Below are 24733 nucleotides of genomic sequence, written 5' to 3' on the forward strand. Positions count from 1 at the left end.
CATAAACTGTCCCAAGGCACTTATTAACTATAAATCTTTTCTGTTTTACTAATAGGATCACATGCAGAATCCAATTATAGAGCTAAAAATAGTCAAGTACATAAAGGACTATTTCTTTTTGATCTCCAAAAAAAACCTAAGCACTCTGCCCCCCCAAAAGCTTTTGATTATAAAATAATACATATTCACTGTAGAAAGCATAGGAAAATACAACAAAGAGAAGAACTGATAATCCTAAGAGATAATGACTATCAATTTTGGTCATTTCTTTAAATCTTTTCCTATATGTATAACATAAATTGAGGTCAAAACTGATCTAAGTGTTTTCACTTAGCATTATGGAACTGTGAGCATTCCCTCATATAATCAGATAGACTTAAAAGATTATTTTCTTGTGACCAATTAGTAATTGAAAAACTAAGTTACTGGATCAAAGAACATTCATATTTTATTTATTTATTTATCTATCTATTTATTTATATTTTAAACATATTTATTTATTTGGCCATAGCCGGTCTTAGCTGTGGCACACGGGATCTTCGTTGCGGCATGCAGGATCTTTACTTGTGGCATGTGGGCTCTTAGTTGCGGCATGCGGGATCCCTGACCAGGGATTGAACCTGGGCCCCCTGCATTGAGAGAGCAGAGTCTTAACCACTGGACCACCAGGGAAGTCCCAGAATATTCATATTTTAAAGAGACTTGAGCAAAGTACCTTCAAAAAGGGTTTTATCAATTTATACTTTCATCAGAAGTACATGTCTTTGCCAATACAGACCATCGCTAATTACAATATCTCTACCATTCTGATTAAGAAACCCATGCTACTCTGGGTAGTTTATTTTGCATTTCTATTAAAAGTTTAAGTATTTTGTTATATATTGTTGGCCATCTTTTATGAATTTCTATGCCCATTTTTCATTAGTCTCCCCGTTCCATTTTATTGTCTTTAATTCTAGTTTTGATAAAGATGTTTTGATTTTTCATAGCTATATCTAACAATCTTTCCCATCAAGTTCTTTGTTAAGAGGTTCTTCTGTAACCTCAAGATTAGATAAACTTTGTATTTTCCTTTATTAGTTTCATACACTTTTACATTTAATTCTTTAAGTCAAATAAAAGTCAATACAAACATTTTTGTATTGAAGAAAGAACTTTAAATGGCAACTTTATCATATACCAAGTTCACACATATATCTATACATACAGATATAATTATTACTTACACATACCCAACACAGTTTCAGGACTTTCTTTTATTCTGGTTTCATTAATATTATGCCAGTATTTTCATTACTAAAACTTTATAATATAAACTTCAATTCTGCCAGTCTCCCACAGTATATAAATCTTTAAAACATTTCAAAATTATTCTTACCAATTAAATATTCAGAATCATTTCGCCTAAACAATGATTTAAATAAAATTTCATGTAAACTATATGTAAAGTAGGAAGAACTACCATCTTTTAAAAATCGAGCTTTCTCACTCAAAACAAGGCACGCATTCCCATGTATTAACACAATTCATTAATTCACCTAGTTTTTCAGTGCCTAGGATGTGACAGGCCCCAAATAGGAGAATGATACATTTTATAATATAGCCAGCTTATTCTTGCTGGTATGCAATGAGACTACAATCTAATTAGAAAGAACACAGATATGAAACACGATTACACACACTCAGAAACCTGAAAAATCAACTGAGAAGACTATGAGAATAGGAAAAGAGCCCAGACATAAGACTAGTATTTAAAGGAACAATAATTCTTTGATATACCTGGAATAATCAGATAAAAAATGTAATAGAAAAAGAGAAAATACATGCCATTTGAGTTTTTTGCCTGTTTTGAACCACTGAGTATTTACTGAACTTTGTAATAGCAAACATTTCTTGCATTCCTTCATTAAACTGTACCTAACAGTAAATGATTTTGCTAGTATTTTATCTTTGCATTTACAGTTATTACTGTAATTGGCTGGAACACTCTATTGTAGTTTGATACATCAGCCACTATGATATTGCAGGGATATGCTGGATTAACAAAAAGACCCAAAAAGTATATGCTTTCCTTCACTGCTTTCTGAAATGGCTAATATATCATGGAGATTACTTAAACATTTCTCAATACTTATTCCCTAAAACTACTCGGGGCTAGAACCTTACCGAGACTTTGACAGTTTTAAACATTTTTTTCTAGTCACCCGCCCCCCCTCATATCTATGTTTAAAAATATTTTATTAAGACACCCAAATTTATTAATAGAGAACTGAACTTAATAGTCCTATAGTCATCTATCATATTCTCCTTATTTCTAACTTTGTGAATAATTGATTTATGTTCTTTCCTTAAAATCTTAGCATTTCTTTAGAATCTTTCTCAGAAGTTCCTTGGAATCTTCAGCATTTTTATTTCAAAACAAAACAAAACAAAAGCCAAACATTACTTCTTTCTCCCACTTTTCTTAGCTCTACTGGTTCTTTAACAAACTTGAATTAATGCTTAGGTTTTTTTTTCCAGTTTCACTGACAAATACTTGACATACATCAATGTATAAGTTTAAGGTGTCCAGCATGATGGGTTGATTTATATGTATTGTGAAATTAAAACAGTAGGTTTAGTTAACTTCTATATCTCATATTCATACAATAAAAAGAAAAAAATTTCTCCTTGTGATGAGAACTCTTAGGATCTACTGTCTTGACAACTTTCCTATATATCATACAGCAGTGTTAACTACAATTATTTTCATTCTTTTCTTGCTCGATAATGAAAGTATTTAAGATTATATAAATTTCTTTCCAAGTACTACAATCCGTAAGTTTAAGTATGTAATGTTTAACCGTTTTCTTTTGCAAAAAATCTGAATAAATGCACATTAAGCAGGATTTAGGGGAAAAAAACAGAAATGAAAAGGAAAACCAAGATACCCACAATCCTATCATCTCAGTATAATTATAAACATTTTGTTGAAATCCTTTTGGATTTTTCTATGCTTTTATAAGTTAGTGAAATTATCCCTTTGCTAGTTGATATCACATTATTCAAATATGAGTATTTCTCCATGTCAATCTATAGATACCTTTCTAGAATTCCATCCTTATACATACCTGTCCAGGAACTTTCCGTTCCACTAACGTCTAGTTCTGAACCGGCTCAAACCACACTTCCTATATTTATAGCTCTATAATCTGTTATTAGTTGACATGGTGAGGCCATTCTTTATATGAGTGAAGCCTTCTATTAAAAGAAAAAATGCAGCTCTCACACATCATTCTTTAAGTGCTATTCACAATATTAAGAGTTTCCACTGAGGAACATTGCATAGCTCCATTTATTCAAGTCTTCAAGTATTCTCCTCACAGGGCACACAGAACAGGCCTAGGCTGATTTACCTCAGGTGACTTTTCTACCATGGCCTCTTTCCCAAGCCAGGGGGCTGAGCGATTCCAGTTCCTTTTCTCCAATTAGATTTGCAAAGGAAGCATTATTCCAGAAGCCACTTCACCTGGGCCTAAAGCTTCTGTCTCCAGGTGCTACCTAGATTTAAAATCCCAACTTCTCCCCTACTGTACCCCAATACCTAAGGCCTATATCTAATACCAAGACTCCTCATTGTGTCCCTGAGGCTTTTGGCCTTAAATTCATTTTATTTCTGGCACCTAGGTATTTCCCTTTCTTAATTTAAAGCTGGGTTTTATTTGTAATTTATTATCATATGAAACTGCTATTTGTCTATGACAATTATTCTGACAGTAATATTGCCAACATCCTTTTTATTTGTTATGTTCCTAACATGTCTTTGCCAGCTTTTTACTTTTAATCTGTGTCATTTTGTTTGGCTTAAAAAGCATATACTGACTCTTGAGTTTTTCTTTTTTTCTTTTTAACATAATCAATGTCATCACATCTGATAAATGTCACTCTTTTTTTTCACTGTATGATTTCTAATTTTGTTTCCTTGATTTTTCTTTATTATTATATTTTACTGTATGAAGTATAGCATACATCTCGGGAACTGTTTGTCTGGCTTATACATGTCTTTTCCTGGTAATTTCCTCTTACCTCAACATGGCTATAAATACAACTGATGTGTTCCTTTAGTACCCTCTCACAAATATGGCCACAGCTGACTGACTGACTCACAGGGATACCCAACTGAAGCCCAGACAATGGCTTTCTTCTTGGGATTTTTGGACTCTGGCCCCAAAAGCTGAAGCCAGAATTAGTTCAACTTAAAACTCAAGCTTTTAGTAGCCATGTTTCCTGATATGTGGAAAAGCTGTTCTGTGGCTAGAGAGAATGAAGCTAGCTAGAATAATTTAAAAAATAGATGGGGAGAAAGTGTTGGTCATGTTTGAGTCCCTGGTTTCTCATGTTTTTTTTTTTTTTTTGCGGTACGCGGGCCTCTCACTGTTGTGGCCTCTCCCGTTGCGGAGCACAGGCTCCGGACGCGCAGACTCAGCGGCCATGGCTCACGGGCCCAGCCGCTCCGCAGCATGTGGGATCTTCCCGGACCGGGGCACAAACCCGTGTGTCCTGCATCGGCAGGCGGACTCTCAACCACTGCGCCACCAGGAAAGCCCCTCTAATGGTCTTGAAGTCCACCCGTATATCTGCCTTTATGTTCTTGGTTGTTCAATCCTCCCTTGCATGTTTGTAAACCAAAAAGATTCTTTGCCAAAGCTAGTTCAGACTGGGAATGTCTATCACTTATAGCCAAGTTTTTATTAACTGCTCTTTGTTTTCTAAGTTTTTATTAAATAAATCCAGTACCGTAAAGATACAAAATGACTTTATTCTACCAAATGGCTAATATATATTGAAAAATATATAAACACGTAAGTACATATGCACACACATCCCTGAATACATTTTTTATGTCAAAAATGAGATTTTGTATGAAAGGAAGTTCATGTACATTCTATCTTCACTTTAAGAGTTACATTTGGCATAGTTTTTCAGCTTTATATTTAGCTTTCATACAAACATGCCTGCTTTATTGAGTTAAAAAACATTCTAGGTGATGAAATGATGGATCTTAAGATTTTTGTTTTTCCTTAGAAAAGTGAGTGAGCTCTTGCTTTTTTCTCCCTTCTACTGCCCTCACATCTATGAGGTCATGCACCACTGCATTTATGTTCAAATAACCACATTACCTAGAAATTCCCTTGAGTGAAAAATATTCTATGTAGAAATGAACAATGAGAGTTTTTTTTTTTTGCGGTACGCGGGCCTCTCACTGTTGTGGTCTCTCCCGTTGTGGAGCACAGGCTCCGGACGCGCAGGCCCAGCGGTCACGGGCCCAGCCGCTCCGCGGCACGTGGGATCCTCCCGAACCGGGGCACGAACCCGCGTCCCCCGCATTGGCAGGCGGACCCTCAACCACTGCGCCACCAGGGAAGCCCCAACAATGAGAGATTTTTAACTTCATATATTGGGAAGGTATACAGTGGGAAATATATTTTTAAACAAGAAGCAAATTTAAACACTGAACGATGGGAAAAAAAGTGACATACTAAAATAATACTGTACATATGTTTTATTTTCACAAACAGACCTTCCACAGAAAACACTAGATTAAAAATTTTTATCCTCCTTACCCACAGTATCCCTGAACATACATTTCAAAATTAAATACATTTTGGTTATAGTTGAGTAGGAGAGTGCAAATTGCCTCTGGAAAACTTAGCGACAAAGATAGATACCGAGTTTTCCTTAAACTTTAATCATCTCTGAAATGTGAACTACGTAGAGGGAAGAGACAACCTATTATTCATAACTCAAATGCCAATGCTAAATACTATGTGTGGCACATAGTTGGTATGTAGATGTTTCAATAAACATATCTAGGAAAGTCTCCATGATGATTAATTTAAAGTATCAATTAGAAGACATGGCAGCAATCTCTAACTCTTTACCTAATAAAATTAAACCTCATCTTAGTAATTTATAATTCATTCTTTCCCTAAGACAATCAGTGATTCCCCACCTTCACTGCGTTTTCTGTACTACTTGGTGAGCTTTAAAAAATCCTAATGCCCAGGACATACCCCATACAAAAACAAAAAAAACAAAAACCCCCAAACAAACAAGCAAAAACCACCACAGAATATCTGGAATGAAAGGCAGGAGTCCAAGAAGATCCTCAGGTGATTTTAATGTGCAAAGTGTGGAAACTTTCTAGTAACATCTAGAGCACGAAAAGAATGAAAGACTTTCTCCTCTTCTCTTCTCAATCCAGCTTGTCATTCATTCAGAATTTGGGGTACATTAAGCCTAGCAGACCTCAGTATCATCTCATTAACAACAAAGTGGGGTCTATCTGTTATCTGGAATATTACTATCACTAATTTATCAGCACAAATTTGCTGCAGATTAAGGGGGGGGACACGGGGGGACCCAAATCACTAGTACACATCTTCAATTTCCCTAGTATTTTTCTGTCTTCCTAGTTCTCTACCCTTCTGACTATTCCCACTAATTTTAGCTTACTATCTAAACGGTGCTATTTTCCAAAACCCTTTCCCCCTCTACTTTCTTTCCAGAGAAACCCCTCCACACACATATAGCTTCATTTACTACCGTATCCCTGTTCATGCCTGAGTTCATTAGTGCAGAGTTCTCTTTTACACTTCACTTTTATTTTCACTTGCTTACTATTTCATCTCCACCTACCTAACTCATAGGCATCTCAAATTTGATATAGCCAAAATTATATTCATTATCTTTCCTTGAAATGTTCTAGCTTTCCTGTAATTTGTCCTAATCACACTACCATTCTCCACAATAGAAATCTTGGACTTCTTCACTGCCCACCAAAATATGCATAAATCTCTCCGTAATCTGTCTCCTGTTCTCTATCCCAACTGGCATTGCTTCAGTTTAGACTAATTTCTGACCTAAATTTCAGTTCAACATTTATAGAGCATATATGATGTGTAAGGCACTCTGCAAGATGAAGAAGAGAACATAAAAATAATTAAGACAGTCCTTGCTTTCAAGGAGCTATTGTCTAGTTTCTGGAAAGAGAAGCTACTATCTATTCTTCCCACACCTGGTAAAAAATATTTACATAAACAAAACATGACTCTGTATGTACTCAGAGTCTTTACTATGTTGGTTCTCAAAGCATGGGGCATGGCCCCATGGGGAGGTGGGGCTCATCACCAGGGTCTGTGAGATCAACACTATTTTTATTACACTACTAAGATTTTATTTACTCTTTTCACTGTGTTGACATTTGTAAAGATGATGCAAGAGCAGTGTTGGGTAGAACTACTAATTTTAGCACAAATCAAAGCACTGGCACTAAACAATAAATTTTGGCATTGTACTCGTCACAGCCACACACTCCCAGTAAGAAAAAACAAAGCCACTTGTTTGTTGTCCTCGATGAAGCAGTAAAAATCATTAAATCTCAAGCCTTGAGTACACATCTACTTAATACTGTGTGACAAAATGGGAAGGACACATCTGTAAAGTACGTAACAAAGGACAATGGTCTTGATGCACAAATGTTTGACTTGTGAACTGAACAAAAACCATTTCCTTCAAAGGAACACCCTTTTTATTTGAAAGAACTTTTGTTAGACTACGACTATTCAGACTTAAGGTATTTAGTCATTTTCCTAATGAGCTTGTTCTGAATTTCTCAAATGACATGGGCCTTCAAAGAGCTGACAGTAATTGCTGCCAATTCAAGTGAAAGTTAAAATTCTAAAAAAAAAAAGTTATCTGTTCTGTGAGCTTTATAGTTTCCCAATATAAAGATTTTCTTCTATTAAGATCAAGTGATATTAACAAATGTAATCTTTTTGATATTGTATAAAGAAATGCCAAATTTTACAAGTGTGTATAAGTCAATACAATTAACAAGTCATGCATGGGTAAAAGAGCCATTCAAAGTTCAAAACAAACCAATGAATTTCAGTGGAATAGCACTCAAAAAAAAAAAAAAAAAAAAAGGTTTACAGGCTTGAACCTTGACTAACTTCTGGGAATTGGCTTTGGGAATGTTCTCTATGTTACTAACCGATAAGGCTGTTTTGTATGACTAGGGCACTGAATCCTGCTACAGAAGTCTGCCTAGATTGTGTAAACAATATGTTTTATGGTGAATATCTTGACTGGCTGAGCTGGCACAAAGTGTCTGTGTGACCAATTCCAAATAAAAGCCCTTGTCTCTGAGCCTACTTATGCAGTTTATTGCTGGAGGAAGAAGTTATGTGATCACAAGAAAAAACTTTGGAAGCCTGAATCTGGATTTCTCCAGATTCCACTGTAATAAACCACAGGTGTAATTACCACTGCTTCTGAATCTTAAATCCTTCTAGTTAATATGCAACCATGTAGGTGGTCCTGAGGTCCCAAAGTATGAAAAACTCAGTAATGTTTCCATAATCCACACTGCAGCTACATTTTAAGAAACTGTATTTGCCAAGTTGTGATGTAGTGTCAAAGAAGAATAGCCACAAATTGTTGGAAAGGCTATTAAAATTTACTCGTTTTCCAACTGCATATCTGTGTAAGGCCAGATTTTCTTTCCCACATACTTCAATCAGAACAATTTATCAACACAAGTGAAATGCAAAAGTAGATATGAGAGTTAAGCTGTCTTCTATTAAGCCAGAAATAAGAGATTTACACAGTGTAAAATAAAACAATGCCACTCTTTATAGTATGTTTTTTAAATTTGGAAAAATATTCTTCATTGAAATACTTATGTACAAATGTAATGGGTTTCCTGGACCAAAAAAAATTGAGAACCAATGCTCTAGAAGAACAGACGGGCAGTAAATTGTTATCAATACCTAACACAATAGCTATAACTTGACTATAACACTGGTCCCAATAACACTGAGTGTTCCAACACAAATTTGTAATAGATACGCCAAGATGTTTTTTCTCTCAGCTCTTAGGGGGATCAAGAGTAGCTTGGGACAGTAAAAGACCTCAGATTAGCTGCCACCAACCCCACCAGTTTATCTCAATGTGCTGTATATACATTACCATTTTATTGTCCATATGTACTATGGTATGTGAAAGGTTGTACAGCACTGGCCTAGTAGAACAATCTTGTAGCTACTTACCTTGCTTCAAACATCCAAGCCATTCTTCACGTTACTATCATTTGAAATGTACTGAACAAGTGACATGAGCTATGGGTTATACTGAAAATCTTTGGAATGATGTTACCATTTTTTTAAAGGACCCTCTAAAAACATTAGTACATTTTTTGATGTAATAATTTTGAATTTCTTGTTCATTTCTTTTCTAATTAAAGTTCAAAATTAATATGAGAATTACAAGAAGCACAGTTTATCTCTTTCCATGGCATTAGTCAAATTATATTTTCAAAGTGATTTTCAGATAGTGAAGTGAAATGGTAATTTATCAATGAAAATGTTAAACCATAACTAAACTAAGAAATAACAAGTTTTTCCCCCTAAAGTATTAGTGAGAAAGAAACATTTACTAAGTATAAAAGAAAAAGTTTATCATAGCAAGTATCTATTCAAAATAAGCCTTCATTCATTCAGTAAATATTTGAGGGTTCACTGAACAAATCAGGGAAAAAGTGGGAAGAGCAAATGGTTTTGATACTGCATATATTAAAGTAATCATCTTTGAGATGTTTCTTCATCAGTTAATTTTGAATATACCTATCTTATACAGTTTTCCTGAGAGGATGAAATGAAATATATTTGCTATGTCTGAAACGTTACTGCATTTCATTCCTTTCATTTTTTTTAAAGTTGTGTTTAATCAGTAGTGTGGCAATTATATTTACTAATGATTTTCTAGATAAAAGAAGTGTTATATTTTAGCCACATATGGGTTAAACAGCTGTTTGTAAATTAGTTTAGGAACCCTTTTGTTTCAATTGGGAAATGCACTGCAAACAACTTAAAAATCAATCTCAGAATAACACTGGTTTGTAAACTGTGTACTGGTTGTATAATAAAATACTAGGTAGGTAACAATATCTAAGTATAATACTCAATTTACTAACTAGAAACATCTTATTCATAAGATACTGTATCTCAAAGATGATGATAAAGAAAATACTAATTAGTTTAACAGTTAAAACAATTGATAAAGTGCTACTCATCAGAATACAGCAGCTAAAGACTGGCAATTTAGAAAAATAACAAAAGTTGTGTAACTTTCAAACAACACAGGTTAAAAAAGCAAAACGCAAATAACTGAAGCCCACAGTGGAGCAAAAATCAGTTAAATTTTAGTAATAATTTCTTTTAAAAAATAAGCACACACAAAAACATGCAAGAGTTCTAGCAGGAACATAAGGTCTAAGAATTAGATACTAATCTTATCACGATATTTCATCTAGTTTTGATCTTTACGTTGATCTTTACGTCGATCTAAAGAAACTTTTTTTTTAAAGTTCAGAGAAAAGCAAATTACTAAAGAATCCATGAATAAGAAAAATTAAATGGGGCAGACTTATTCACAGAGCAAAGGTTAGCAAGTGTTTAACCTAGTGTGTTAGCGATAAAGCTAAATTCTGCCTGTGAGTAATTAGTGGCTTTCAGGAAAAAGAGAGAAAGGGCAGAAGAAAGGCGAGGAAGAAAAAAGTAAATGAGAAAAAATAATGTGGAAGACAGTAAATAAGCTTCTTTTATTCCTTCAGAACACGGTGTTATGAACTGCGTAGCAATGTCCCATCATTTTGATCCATTATACTTTTACAGCGTTTCTGGTATCAATCCAATGATACCTACTTTCAGTATAGGATGGATAGACACAGAAACTACCGCCCCTCGTCCCAGACAAAAAAGTAAAGGCTATGAGGTATGACCAAAGGACCAAGAGAGTTCAGGAGAGACATCTGAAGACAGCAGAGAGAGGTATGTGTTGAGGAAGCTGGTAGAGAAGAAGACTTCTATGAAGAAATAATATACAATCCAGGCTTTAGAGAAAAGAGTATAATTTTCACCATGGCTGGTGTGGTAGGCAAAACGGACACTCAAAGATGCCTATGTCCTAATCCTAGAATCCCTGAATACCAGTTATACGGTAAAAAGCATTTTGGAAGATGTAATTAAAACTATGGACCTTACAGATAGGGAAATTATATCTGATTATTCGACTGGGCTCAATCTAACTAAAATACATGAACCCTTACAAGCTAACAATTTTCTCTGGCTGTAATTAGAAAGAAGGAGTGGGAGAAGTCAGAGAAACTTGACTTCCTTTTTTGTTCATGACCCACCATTTCTGTAGGGGACCATAAGAAAAGCACGAGAATGCAGACAGATTCTAGGAGCAAAGACTGGTGCTGACTGAAGGTCGGCAGGACAATGGAACCTCAGTTCTACAACCACAAGGAACTGAATTTGGCCAAGAATCTGAATGAGCTAGCAACAGGTTCTTCCCTAGACTCTCCAGTAAGGAACACAATCCAGTCAACACTGTGATTTCAGGAGCCTAAATAGAGTACCCTGCTCGTCCTACAGAAACTCTCAGATAATACATTTTGGTTATTTAAGACTAAGTTTGTAGTAATTTGTTAAGGCAGCAAGAAAACTAATACAGATGGCAAGTTTCAGGAACAACTATATTTCAAAGCAGCCAAAGCAAAGGATGTGTGGGTAAGGAAGAATGGAAGAGTGGCTAGGGATGAAGCTGGTAAAGCAGGTAGAGTCTAAGTTATAAAAAATCTAAGACTTCATTATTTAAGCCATGGAGAGGTGCTGAAACTTTTCTTTACAGTAGGAGAGATGATGAGTAACAGCAAATGGCAGCAATGTTGTTAACTGGGGATGAGAGGGAGACCAAGGGCAGGGAAATTGGTTAAAAGTGTATTACAATTATCTATGCAATAGATGATGAGAGCCTGAACCAAACCAATGAGAATGAAGAGACTGAGAAAACCTGTAAGTTTTGGGGATATTTCAGAAGCAAAACACAAGTCTTGGTTCCTGAGTGATGCTGGAAATGACAGAGCAGTCCTAGATGACTCAAAGTAACATAGTCTTGATGATCAGGTGGATGATGATGTCTAATAATCAAGGAACAAAAGAAAGGCATTATATTTTGAGGAGGTTAAAAACAGGAAGGGGGAAGTATACTCTCCTCCTCTAATTTTACAATAAATGGAAGACACAATTAAGAGTTTTTAAGCAGTGATTAAACACACAAAAGAAACCTCCATTTTGTTAGGCTCTATTACCTCTGCTGTTGCTTTCTGGATAGGCAAATGTAGGCTTGTTTGGGGAATGTCGCAGATCACAATTAAGGAAAGGCTTATCAGGTGGATATATTACATATGGAGATGAGGAATCATGAACCATACTTCCATTAGACTTTGATGGTTCTGCTAAGATGTTCTGAAAAATAAAAATACAGAAATTACCTTTCAAAATTTTAAACCACAAATAGTATGTGTATATATACATATGTTCCACTGATGGAGGCAAAAACTAAAGCCCATTGACCAAACACAACAGAATTCAATCATTACTTGAAAATAATAAAACTTTTAAAGCATTTCATATGTCTAAATGTAGCCATATGCCAAATACTATAAAAAGGAAATAATGTTCACACAACTTGAATACAAATGCTGCAGAGATACTTAAATATGGTACTCACAATGAATGTTGTGAGTATAGTTTAATTAATTAGTTTATTATAAAATAATTAGTTTAATTTATTAATATAGTTTATTTTAAAAATATGTACTGTAAGATATATTCAGAAAAGTAAATATTATCTTTTTACAGTATCAGAAACCGCTAGAAAATGACTAAATTAATCTTTCCCCAATCAACTACACAATTCCTGAGTATCTATCAAATGTCCAAAACTCTGGGGTATATAGAAAGAAAATAAGGCATACTCCTTGTCTCAAAAATTTTACATTTAGTTAGGGGGAAAAAAGGGAGAAGCCATTAGAAAACATTAAAGCTTATCAAACACATAAATATAAAACTTTATTTCCACACATACACCATTCTGCATTTGTCATACTGTTCAACTTGGAATTACATTCCACATGATAATTTTCAGTGCAGGGGATGCTAACTGTTTTGCTTTTTGTAGGTGACTTCCTTTTGGTAGAAAGACCTAGAGTGGGAAAAGGTCAGGTGGAAGATATGACTGCTAGCTGCTCAAAACTCTCAGACATCCATTTTTCTTATTCAAATAGCCACAGTAAACTAGGTTCTCAACTCTTACCTTTGGGGAACTATAACTATAAAGTACCAGAATAACCTGTGTCCAGAAAAGTAAAAAGGAACAATGAATATTTACAATACAGTAAACCGCCTCCTGGAATAAAAGGCCATCAAAAACCATATTGTATCTAAATCTTATCAAAAATTGAAGGCCATATTTCCATGTTAAAAACCATGCAATTTTCCAGTTGATTTAAGAAAGCAAATACAAAACATACACTATGGCTGTGAAAACTAAAAGAGAGGGCAAAGAGCTTGGAAATGGTAGGCGGTAAGTCTCAAAAGCAGTACTTAAATCCATGCTACTCTACTGTGAAACGTGTGTTCACATGCAACAAGGACTAATAGTTGGCATTTTTTCAACTTTTGGGCAAAATGACATCAAGTTTTGGAGGTGGCTAGAAAATAGGGTGTTTTTCAATTCTTAAAATATATAATACTGCCAAAGCTCTTGCAAAACACCATGCATAATCAATCACATAGCTTAACTTTAAATACTGTTCTTCACAGAGTACCTCATGTCTCCATACAACCTACTAGAATCCTATCATTTAACAACTACCATTCAAAGAACAATGGTTAGGGAGCATTTAACATATCTATGAACATAAGCCATGAGCAAATTCACCTATGATTTTCGAAATGAATTGTATTAGTATTACTAAACATTGCACAGATATTAACAGAAGGATTATGCATAATTTACCAAAACCCAAAAGAAAACAAAAACAAAACACCCAATCAAGAAATAAGAACAAACCATCTTTGCTAAATTCATTGCCTGCTAGCTCTTGTAAAATGAACAGTTCAATATTTGTCTTTCAACAAAATTTGTTACATATACATCATCAAAGTACTGCTTGGGTCAGTTGACAAATTAAGAAAAGTCTTAATATAAAAATGCAAGTTATAATGAGACTTTTTTTTTGAATAGTAATTCTAAATATATTCCATTTTCTAAGTCAGTCACCTCATTTTGAATGTCAGGGTTTAAGCAATGAAAGTCACTGTTAACTATGAATGTTTTGGATCAATGTCCTCATTTGCTGCCAGAAGTCTGAAGCAAAGAATAGGAAGAATACATAAATCAACCCAAAGCAAAAGGAAGGAAAAAAAATGGCTTTATAAAAATTATTTACAAGAACTATTTTGAAATAAAATTAAACCAAGAAATAAGAAACTGATAACTCAATTACGTACACATAGTGTCTATTAAAAATTGTAGAAGATAAAATGTGGTAACTACATACAATATTATTCAGCCTTAAAAAGGAGGGAAATCCCATCACGTGCTACATAATGGATGAACTTTGAGGATATTATGCTTAGTGAAATAAGCCTGCCACAAAAAGACAAATATTTTATGATTCCACTTACATGAGGTAAAGTAGTTAAATTCATAGAAACGAAGTAGAAATATGGTGGTTACCAGGGGCTGGGGAGAGGATGCAAAGGGGAGTTGTTTAATAGATACAGTTTCTGTTTTGCAAGATAAAAAAGTTCTGGAGATCTGTTTCACAGCAATGTGAATATGTTTAATACTACTGAACTGTACATTTAAAAATGGTTAAGATGATAAAGTACTAGGTAAACAACTAAAGATAATAAGAAAATAGTGAGTTGTCACACCAACCTGACCTCCAGTAGAATCAGGGCAATCACATTCTATGTGATTAACTGAAAAATTAACTAGCTTTCAAAAGAGAACCCACAAACCTACTTGCATCTGTTCTCACACACATAACACAGGGAATGAGCTTTGTATAACCCCTTACCTGCTCAAAGTCTTGGTTGTCCTTTCTAAAGGACATGGTATCCCTCCAGATGCCATCTATTTCTCCCTCCCTACTAGACCTTGCACACTGCCATTTGGAAGGAAAGGAAGGGAGGGAAGGAAAGAAAGGGAGAGAAAGAGGGAGGGAGGAAGGGAGAAAGGAGAGAAAGGAAGGAGGAAAGGAAGGGAAGGAAGAGACAGCAGGGAACAGAGAAAGCGGAGGGAGGGGAGGAAGGAAGGAAAGACAGACTTCTGAACTTTAGGACTCCTCTCCAGCTCCTGTCTCATTTCTCAGCTTTTATAACAAAGTCCCTCAAAATACTTGTTTGAAACTGCTGCTACTTCTTAATCACCTTCCCTTTTAATCCCCTCCAGACTTCAATCCTCACCAATTCAGAGAAACAGCTCTTTAAGTTCACCAGTGACTTTTTACAGTGCTGAACTCAGTGACCTCCCAGAAGCATGTGATACAGCAGATCACTTCATCCCAATACTTCCTTCAGTGGATGGAACACCACAATCGGATTTTCCTTCTAACACCCAGGCGTCTCCCTCAGAATCTCCTGGGCTCTCTCTCCTTCCTCTTTCTAAATGCTGGAGGTTCCCTAAAGCTTAGTCCTTCCTCCTCTTGTCTTCATCTACATGGATACCTTTGACGATCTCATCATCTCTCAGGGCTTTCAAAAAGCCTCTATCTGCTGATAACTTTCAAGTTTAAATATGTTATATATAGCTCTCCCTCTTGAAACTCTATATTCAAATCAACCTTCTTACTCGCTGTCTCCACTTGGATGTCAATATGAGGACCCCAAACTTAACATGTCTATAACCAAATTCTTGAGTCTATTTCCCAAACCAACTCCTCAAAGCATACCACAATAATTGGCACCACCACCTACCCAGCTGCTCAGGCCGAAACCCTTGCACGAGTCATTTCTCATACACATCGCACATCCAATCTTTCAGTATATCTGGCTGGGTCTCTCTGTCTTTACCATATATACAGAAAGTCTTCAACTTCTCATCAATTCCACTACTAATTCCCTGCTTGACACCACTGTGATCTTTTTGTCTGGACTACCATAATAGCCTCCTAACCACTTTTGTCGAGGTCCCCCTAGTCTGTTCTCCAAATAGTAGGCATTATGATTCTTTAAGAAAATAATTCAAGTAATGCCCCTAATCAGAACCTTCCAATGGCTTTCCATCCCAGAATAAAATCCAAAATTCTTACCAAGACCCCACATTAACTGACCCCAGGCTAACCCTGACCTCATCCCTTACCACTCTCTCTCCACACCACCTATCCCATCCCACCCCACCCCCATATTTTCCAGCCATACTGACCAACTTTTGGATTTCTAAAATGCACAGTACACTGTTTTCATCTGCTACATTTACTCTGCCTGGAAAGCTCCCTTCCTCCCACTACTCAGTTATCTACTCAAAAGTTTGTCAGTGAGGTTTTCCCTGACTAAGCTATCTAAAGTAGCACCTTTTGTCACTCTATCTCCTTACCCTTTTAAGAAACACTATTTCTACCTGATATATTTATCATCTCTATGCCCTGTGGAAAAATCAAAACTACATTTAGTTTTTGTCCCTGAAAGAGATTTAAAAACTCTCAAAATTTTTAAGTGATAGGAATGTCTTTGTTATGGTAATAGTGGGGGCCCTGGATAGCTTTAGGATGAGGGCAGATAGCCAGAAAAACCTACCAGGCGATTAGAGGGTTAGAAATTTCAGTCCCACCCCCTGCCCTCAAGAGAAGGAAGAGGGGCTAGAGATTGAGTTCACTCACCAATGGCTAATGATTTAGTCAATCCTACCCACATAATGAAACCTCCCTAAAAAACTCTTTGTTCAATGAGGTCCCAGGAGTGTCCAGATTGGTCATGGAAGTCCCTTTACATCTTACCCTGTGTGTTTCCTCCATTTGGTGGTTCTGGAGTTGTATTCTTTATAAGAAAAAGTTTTAAAAAAGTTTTAATTGTAAGTGTAGTGTTTTCCTGAGTTCTGTGAGTCACTGTAGCAAAGTACTGAACGTGACAGGGGGAAGAGTCAGAACTCCTTAATCTACAGTTGGCTGTGCAGAAGTACAGGTTCCTTGGGGACATCTGGGACTTGCAGGTGGCAACTGAAATGGGGGCAGTCTTGTGGGACCTAGTGTCTTAACCTGTGGTGTTTGCACTATCTCCAGGCAGTGTCAGAACTGAATTGTAGGAGACCCAGTTGGGATAGAAAAATTGCATGTTGGAAAAATACAGTCACCCCATTAAGGGTTTAAGTTCCAATAAGACACTCAATAAATATGTTTAATAAACCTGTTGAACGAATTAATTATATAAATATTTTACAAAACAGGAAAACTGCATAATGCTTATAAAACTGAAAAGCTTTTGTCTTCTAAGTTACTATAATCTCTTAGAAGACAAAAGCTTTTGGTTTCTTTTGTACCAAATAATAGCACAAATGTCATAGGGAGGCTGTGTAGAAAGAGTTAACATAGCAGACTCAAGGTCTGCCTGCAAGGTTAGTTCTTGGCTGGTATTTCGGAACTTGAATTTTGGGAAGGTTCCAAATATTGTCACTATTAGAGTCAGGGGTCCCCAAGACCAGCCCTGGGTTCAATGATTTGCTTGAAGAACTGACAAAACTCAATACAGAGTTATACTTACAGCTATGATTTCTTACAACAAAAGGATACAAAAGCAAAATCAGAAAAGGGAGAAGCTACAAGAGATCAGGCACAAGCTTTGAAAATTCCTCTCCAGGTAGAGTCATACAGGATGTGCTTAATTCCTTGAGCAACTAATAGAGACAGCTGTGTCAAGTGGCGCCTACTAAGGAAGCTCTTTAGACTCAGTGGCCAAGGTTTTTATTTGAGGCTGGTTATATTCCTGACTCCCAGAAGGAAAACAGGTGTTCAACATTGTGTGCATAAACAGTTTAAGCACAATAAGCCACTCTTTCCTGATTTAGGTTAAAGTTCTAGATCTGTGTAGGAAACTGTTTATCACTCAAGTTCACAGATGCCAACGAAGAGCTAACCTTGCAAACAGCCCTTTCTAAAAATAACAAGTCATCTGGAATTATGGAAGATTTCAAGAGAATTATTTTGTCTTCAACGTCATATGCATCCAATCATGGTACCTGAGAACTATGGAAGGGCAAAGGATCCTTTAAGCATACTGTTTATGCTATCTTCTCTCATATTAATACTAAAAACAACCCATAAACCTCAAACTCACCTTGCACTTTACAACCTACATTTTCATTATCTGGGTTGATCTTCACAACATTCCTGACAAGTAAGCAAGTAAGAAAATATCTCCACTTTACAGTTCAGGAAAATATACTTGGATTTATTTTCAGAACAATGAACATGGTATCTTAGATTTGTTAACACACTGTTTTCTCTAAGCACACTCATATTCTCCTTTAATTATCACAAGAACCCTATGAAGCAAGCACAGCCAATATTACTGTCCCCATTTTGTAGGTGAAAAAAGAGGCTAAGAAAACATAAACCATTTGCTTCAGGTTTCACAGCTACTAAGGAGCCCAACTCCAGCTCCTAATCCAGTCCTCTTTCCAAATATTTTTCTGACTAAAATGATGATTCTAGGAAAAACTTTCAGGATTAAAGGCAAAATGTTTAACCTGACCACTTTCTTTCCTGGTAGCTTTAGCTGTTAGGTCAAACATCCTACTTAGGAACACTTATAACTCAAATATTCATTATTTATTTATTTATTTATATTTTAAAAAGACGACTGATTGATTGAGACATGCTAGCTCTTTGTTGTGGTGCCTGGGCTTCTCTCTACCTGTGGCATGCGGGTTTTCTCTTTTTCTCTTTCTAGTTTGGCGCACGGGCTCCAGGGTGTGTGGACTCCGCAGTTTGCGGCACGCAGGCTCTCTCCTTGAGGCACGTGAGCTCAGTAGTTGTGGCACGTGGCTTCAGCTGCCCCACAGCATGTGGGATCTTAGTTCCCTGACCAGGGATCAAACCTGTGTCCCCTGCATTGGAAGGCAGATTCTTTACCACTGGACTACCAGGGAAGTCCCCTCAAATATTTATTTAACATCTCTGTGTATGACACTGTGTTAAGTGTGAAGGATGATAAAAAATGTTCTATTACTTGCCTTCTTTTCAAATGTAATGTGCAACACAGCTGGAAGAAATAAAAATCAGGTACATAAAAATTTAAATACCATTTAGCAGACCATATACAAATACATAGAAAAGATAAAGCAGTATGACCAAGGCGGGGTTATTCCAGGAATCTAAAACTGTGTGAACATTAGAACATCTTTTTTTTTTTTATTAGTTTCTGCTTTATAACAAAGTGAATCAGTCATACATATACATCTGTTCCCACATCCCTTCCCTCATGCATCTCCCTCCCTCCCACCCTCCCCATCCCACCCCTCCAGGCGGTCACAAAGCACGGAGCTGATCTCCCTGTGCTCTGCGGCTGCTTCCCACTATCTATCTACCTTACGTTTGGTCGTGTATATCTGTCCATGCCTCTCTTTCGCTTTGTCACAGCTTACCCTTCCCCCTCCCCATATCCTCAAGTCCATTCTCAAGTAGGTCTGTGTCTTTATTCCCGTTTTACCCCTAGGTTCTTCATGACATTTTTTTTTTAATTCCGTATATATGTGTTAGCATACGGTATTTGTCTTTCTCTTTCTGACTTACTTCACTCTGTATGACAGACTCTAGGTCTATCCACCTCATTACAAATAGCTCAGTTTTGTTTCTTTTTATGGCTGAGTAATATTCCATTGTATATATGTGCCACATCTTCTTTATCCATTCATCCGATGATGGACACTTAGGCTGTTTCCAGCTCCGGGCTATTGTGAATAGAGCTGCAATGAACATTTTGGTACATGTCTCTTTCTGAATTATGGTTTTCTCAGGGTATATGCCTAGTAGTGGGATGGCTGGGTCATATGGTAGTTCTATTTGTAGTTTTTTAAGGAACCTCCATACTGTTCTCCATAGTGGCTGTACCAATTCACATTCCCACCAGCAGTGCAAGAGTATTCCCTTTTCTCCACACCCTCTCCAGCATTTATTGTTTCTAGATTTTTTGATGATGGCCATTCTGACTGGTGTGAGATGATATCTCACTGTAGTTTTGATTTGCATTTCTCTAATGATTAATGATATTGAGCATTCTTTCATGTGTTTGTTGGCAGTCTGTATATCTTCTTTGGAGAAATGCCTATTTAAGTCTTCTGCCCATTTTTGGATTGGGTTGTTTGTTTTTTTGCTATTGAGCTGCATGAGCTGTTTATAAATTTTGGAGATTAATCCTCTGTCAGTTGCTTCATTTGCAAATATTTTCTCCCATTCTGAGGGTTGTCTTTTGGTCTTGTTTATGGTTTCCTTTGCTGTGCAAAAGCTTTGAAGTTTCATTAGGTCCCATTTGTTTATCTTTGTTTTTATTTCCATTTCTCTAGGAGGTGGGTCCAAAAGGATCTTGCTGTGATTTATGTCATAGTGTTTTGCCTATGTTTTCCTCTAAGAGTTTGATAGTTTCTGGCCTTACATTTAAGTTTTTAATCCATTTTGAGCTTATTTTTGTGTATGGTGTTAGGGAATGATCTAATCTCAAACTTTTACATGTCCCTGTCCAGTTTTCCCAGCACCACTTATTGAAGAGGCTGTCCTTTCTCCACTGTACATTCCTGCCTCCTTTATCAAAGACAAGTTGGCCATATGTGCGTGGGTTTATCTCTGGGCTTTCTATCCTGTTCCATTGATCTATATTTCTGTTTTTGTGCCAGTACCATACTGTCTTGATTACTGTAGCTTTGTAGTATAGTCTGAAGTCAGGGAGCCTGATTCCTCCAGCTCCGTTTTTCGTTCTCAAGATTGCTTTGGCGATTCGGGGTCTTTTGTTTTTCCAAACAAATTTTGAAATTTTTTGTTCTAGTTCTGTGAAAAATGCCAGCGGTAGTTTGATAGGGATTGCATTGAATCTGTAGATTGCTTTGGGTAGTAGAGTCATTTTCACAATATTGATTCTTCCAATCCAGGAGCATGGTATATCTCTCCATCTATTTGTATCATCTTTTATTTCTTTCATCAGTGTCTTATAATTTTCTGCATACAGGTCTTTTGTCTCCTTAGGTAGGTTTATTCCTAGATATTTTATTCTTTTTGTTGCAATGGTAAATGGGAGTGTTTTCTTGATTTCATTTTCAGATATTTCATCATTAGTGTACAGGAATGCCAGAGATTTCTGTACATTAATTTTGTATCCTGCTACTTTACCAAATTCATTGATTAGCTCTAGTAGTTTTTCGGTAGCATCTTTAGGATTCTCTATGTATAGTATCATGTCATCTGTAAACAGTGACAGCTTTACTTCTTCTTTTCCAATTTGGATTTCTTTTATTTCCTTTTCTTCTCTGATTGCTGTGGCTAAAACTTCCAAAACTAAGTTGAATAAGAGTGGTGAGAGTGGGCAGCCTTGTCTTGTTCCTGATCTTAGTGGAAATGGTTTCAGTTTTTCACCATTGAGGACAATGTTGGCTGTGGGTTTGTCATATATGGCCTATATTATGTTGAGGAAAGTTCCCTCTATGCCTACTTTCTGCAGGGTTTTTATCATAAATGGGTGTTGATAGAACATCTTTTGATGCAATCCATCCCATTAAAGTGAAAATCCATATGAGCAACAAATGCAAGAGTAGTCAATAAAATTTAATATCTAGCCATTATTAAATAACTTTTTTCTTATGGTAATGAGAGAATTTACCAAAAAAAATGGCAACATATTTAATGGTGCAAAATTCAAAACATCCCTTTTAAATTCAGGAACAAGGCAAAGATTATCTACAAGACAACTTCTAGTCAATGTTGTGCTGTTATTTCCTAGCCTGCATATTAAGATAATGAAAAGAAATAACAGATGTTAAAACTGTAAAGGAAGAGTCCAAACTTCACTGATTATGACTGTCTCAACAGAAAATACCAAGAACCCTCAATTATTAGAACTGGAGTTTAGGAAAGTTGCTGAGTAAAATTAATATGCAATAATCAGTAATAGTTCTATATACTAGTTAGAAAATGCAACTTATGAAACCATATAAAAAATAAAGTAACTAGAAATAAATTTAATAAATATACAAGACCTGAAACTATAAAACTTTACTGAAAAAATGTTCAAATAAATGTTACTCAAAAAAACTGGAGGGCCTCCCTGGTGGCGCAAGTGGTTGAGAGTCCGCCTGCCGATGCAGGGGATACGGGTTCGTGCCCCGGTCTGGGAGGATCCCATATGCCGCGGAGCGGCTGGGCCCGTGAGCCATGGCCGCTGAGCCTGCGCGTCCGGAGCCTGCGCGTCCGGAGCCTGTGCTCCGCAACGGGGGAGGCCACAACAGTGAGAGGCCCGCATACCGCAAAAAAAAAAAAAAAAAAAAAAAAAAAAAAAAAACTGGAATAACATGTTCAGATAGACAGCTCAATACCTTAAAGACATCAGTTATTCCCAAAATGAACTAGAAAGTCAATTCAATTTCAATCAAAATTCCAATACCAGACTCTAGAATTTCTACTGAAGAACAGCAGAGGACCAAGAATAGCTACCATTTCTTCTGAGGAACAAGGAAGATAGTTGGCCTCTCAGACAAAAAAAAAAAAAAAAAAAAAAGGACATCATTAAGACAATGAGTATAGAAAAATACAACAGTGGAACAAAGAGCCCAGTAACACGTCCATACACATATGGAAATTAATATACTGACAGCTGGAATTGTAAACCACTGGGGAAAGGATGAGTTTAAACAAGTAATGATGAAATGCGTATCATAAATAAAACATCCCTACCTCATAAGCACACAAATTAATTTCAAGCAAATAAAAGACAATAGGCCCCAACTTTAAAATCTGTAGAGAAAAATATAGAAGAATATCATTAAGGCCTTGGCTATAATGAAGAATTTAGACAAAAAGCAATAATCATTAAAGAAAGAATAAATTTTACATTAAAATAAAGAACTCTTGCTAATCAAAACATATCATAAAAAGACAAGCCAAAGAGCATTAGAAGACTCCTAATAGTTGATTAACATCCAGAATACATAAAGAATGACTATAAATCAGTAAAAAAAAAAAAAAAAAAAAAAAAAAAACAATTGAAAACAGGCAAAAGGTACTAAGAGGCATTTCACAGAACCAGAACAAAACCCACAAAAGACTAGTAAAATTATGAAAAAAAAAGTGTATCTTCATCAGTGATCAGAGAACACAAATAAGAATAAGAACAGGACACCACTTCACACTCATCTCTCAGCAAAAAAAAAAAAAAAAAAATTGACACAGCACCACCGGTTAAAGAGGATATAGATTAAAGGGGACTGTTGATGGGAATGTAAACTGGTACAATCACTTTGGGAAACAATTCAGCATTACCAAATAAAGCCAAAGATGCACACACTCTATGACCCAGCATTTCACTGAACTATTTCCTCTCTTTCCTCAAAAAAAAAAAAAAAAAAAAAAAAGTCAGTCCTAAGTTTCTAAACATACACTACAACCCATTACTGAGTTGTAACCCACAGCCCAAAGCTGCGTTTCAAAAATCGCTGCTCCTCAAACTTTTTGGTCTCAGGACGCCCTTACACTCTTAAAAATTACTGAAGGCCCCAAAAAGCTTCTGCTTATGTGGGTTATAGCAATTGATATTTATCACATGAAAAATTAAAACAGAGAAAATTTAAAGATATTTACTAATTTAAAAATATTAAACCCATGATGTTATCATAAATATAATTTTTGAATGAAAAATAACTATATCATCCAAAAAATTTAGTGAAAAGAGCGGCACTGTTTTACATTTTTTGAAAATCTCTTTAACTCTTGGCTTAAAGAAGCCTGCTGGATTTTATTTGCTTCTGCATTCTCTCTGTTTTGGTTGATGTACATGAAGAATCTGGTCTCCCACAAAGTGGCTGGATAAGGAAGGACACTGTAGACCCCCAAAGGTCTTCAGACCACTCTCTGAGAACTGCCACGCTAGAGAAAAATTTGCACATGTGAAACATATAGAGATGATCACAACAGGACTGTTTACAATAGCTGGCAAACAAATGAACAAACCCTAAAAACCCCAAAGCCCATCAAGATACTATACTATACAGAAATATAAAAGAGGCTCTGCTATTTACTAGTTGTGTAACCTTGACTTAACCTCTTTGTCCCTCATTTTGCTAATTCAAAAATGGAAATACCAATGCCAACCTCATAAGATTATTATGAGGATTAAATGAGTTAATATATAAAAAGTATTTAAAATGCCTGCCGGATAGTACTGTACTATTAATACATATTATTATAATCTCAAAATGTGTGTGTGTGTGTGTGTGTGTGTGTGTGTGTGTGTGTGTGTGTAAGAGAGTAAAAGAGAAGCAGAAAGATGCACTAAGGGGCATGAAGGTATTCATTTTATTATTCTCAAAAATAAATCCTTTATATATTTAATGTTATGAAACCTAAGATACACTCATAAATCACTTTTAAGAGAAATACAGAGCAGGTTTGTCAATGGGCCTGGCAAAAAAGCCAGGGAGACCAATTAGGAGATTAGCTTATTAATTAAGTCCAAAGTGACCTAAGAGTGTTGATCATGGTTACCGGGGGAAAATTTAAAACAAAAAGAGGAAAGATATTCTGTTTCAACACTAGGCTGCCTGTACTTTCATTATCATTATGCCTGATCATACTTATTTTCCT

General features: G+C 36.0%; 1 protein-coding gene and 1 non-coding gene across 2 annotated transcripts in view; both read right to left on the minus strand.

Moving 5' to 3' along the window:
* Positions 1-24733, minus strand: part of CEP57 (centrosomal protein 57) — a 47961-nt gene that overhangs the window by 20560 nt on the left and 2668 nt on the right. The window contains exon 2 of the mRNA XM_060104806.1: positions 12197-12353. Within this exon, the coding sequence (XP_059960789.1) occupies positions 12197-12353 (157 nt within the window). The remainder of the gene's footprint in view (positions 1-12196; positions 12354-24733) is intronic.
* Positions 600-672, minus strand: TRNAE-CUC (transfer RNA glutamic acid (anticodon CUC)). The gene has a single exon. It is a non-coding gene; the product is annotated as a tRNA-Glu (tRNA).

This window comes from Mesoplodon densirostris, chromosome 7, assembly GCF_025265405.1.
Source record: "Mesoplodon densirostris isolate mMesDen1 chromosome 7, mMesDen1 primary haplotype, whole genome shotgun sequence".
Classification (NCBI taxonomy): Eukaryota; Metazoa; Chordata; class Mammalia; order Artiodactyla; family Ziphiidae; genus Mesoplodon; species Mesoplodon densirostris.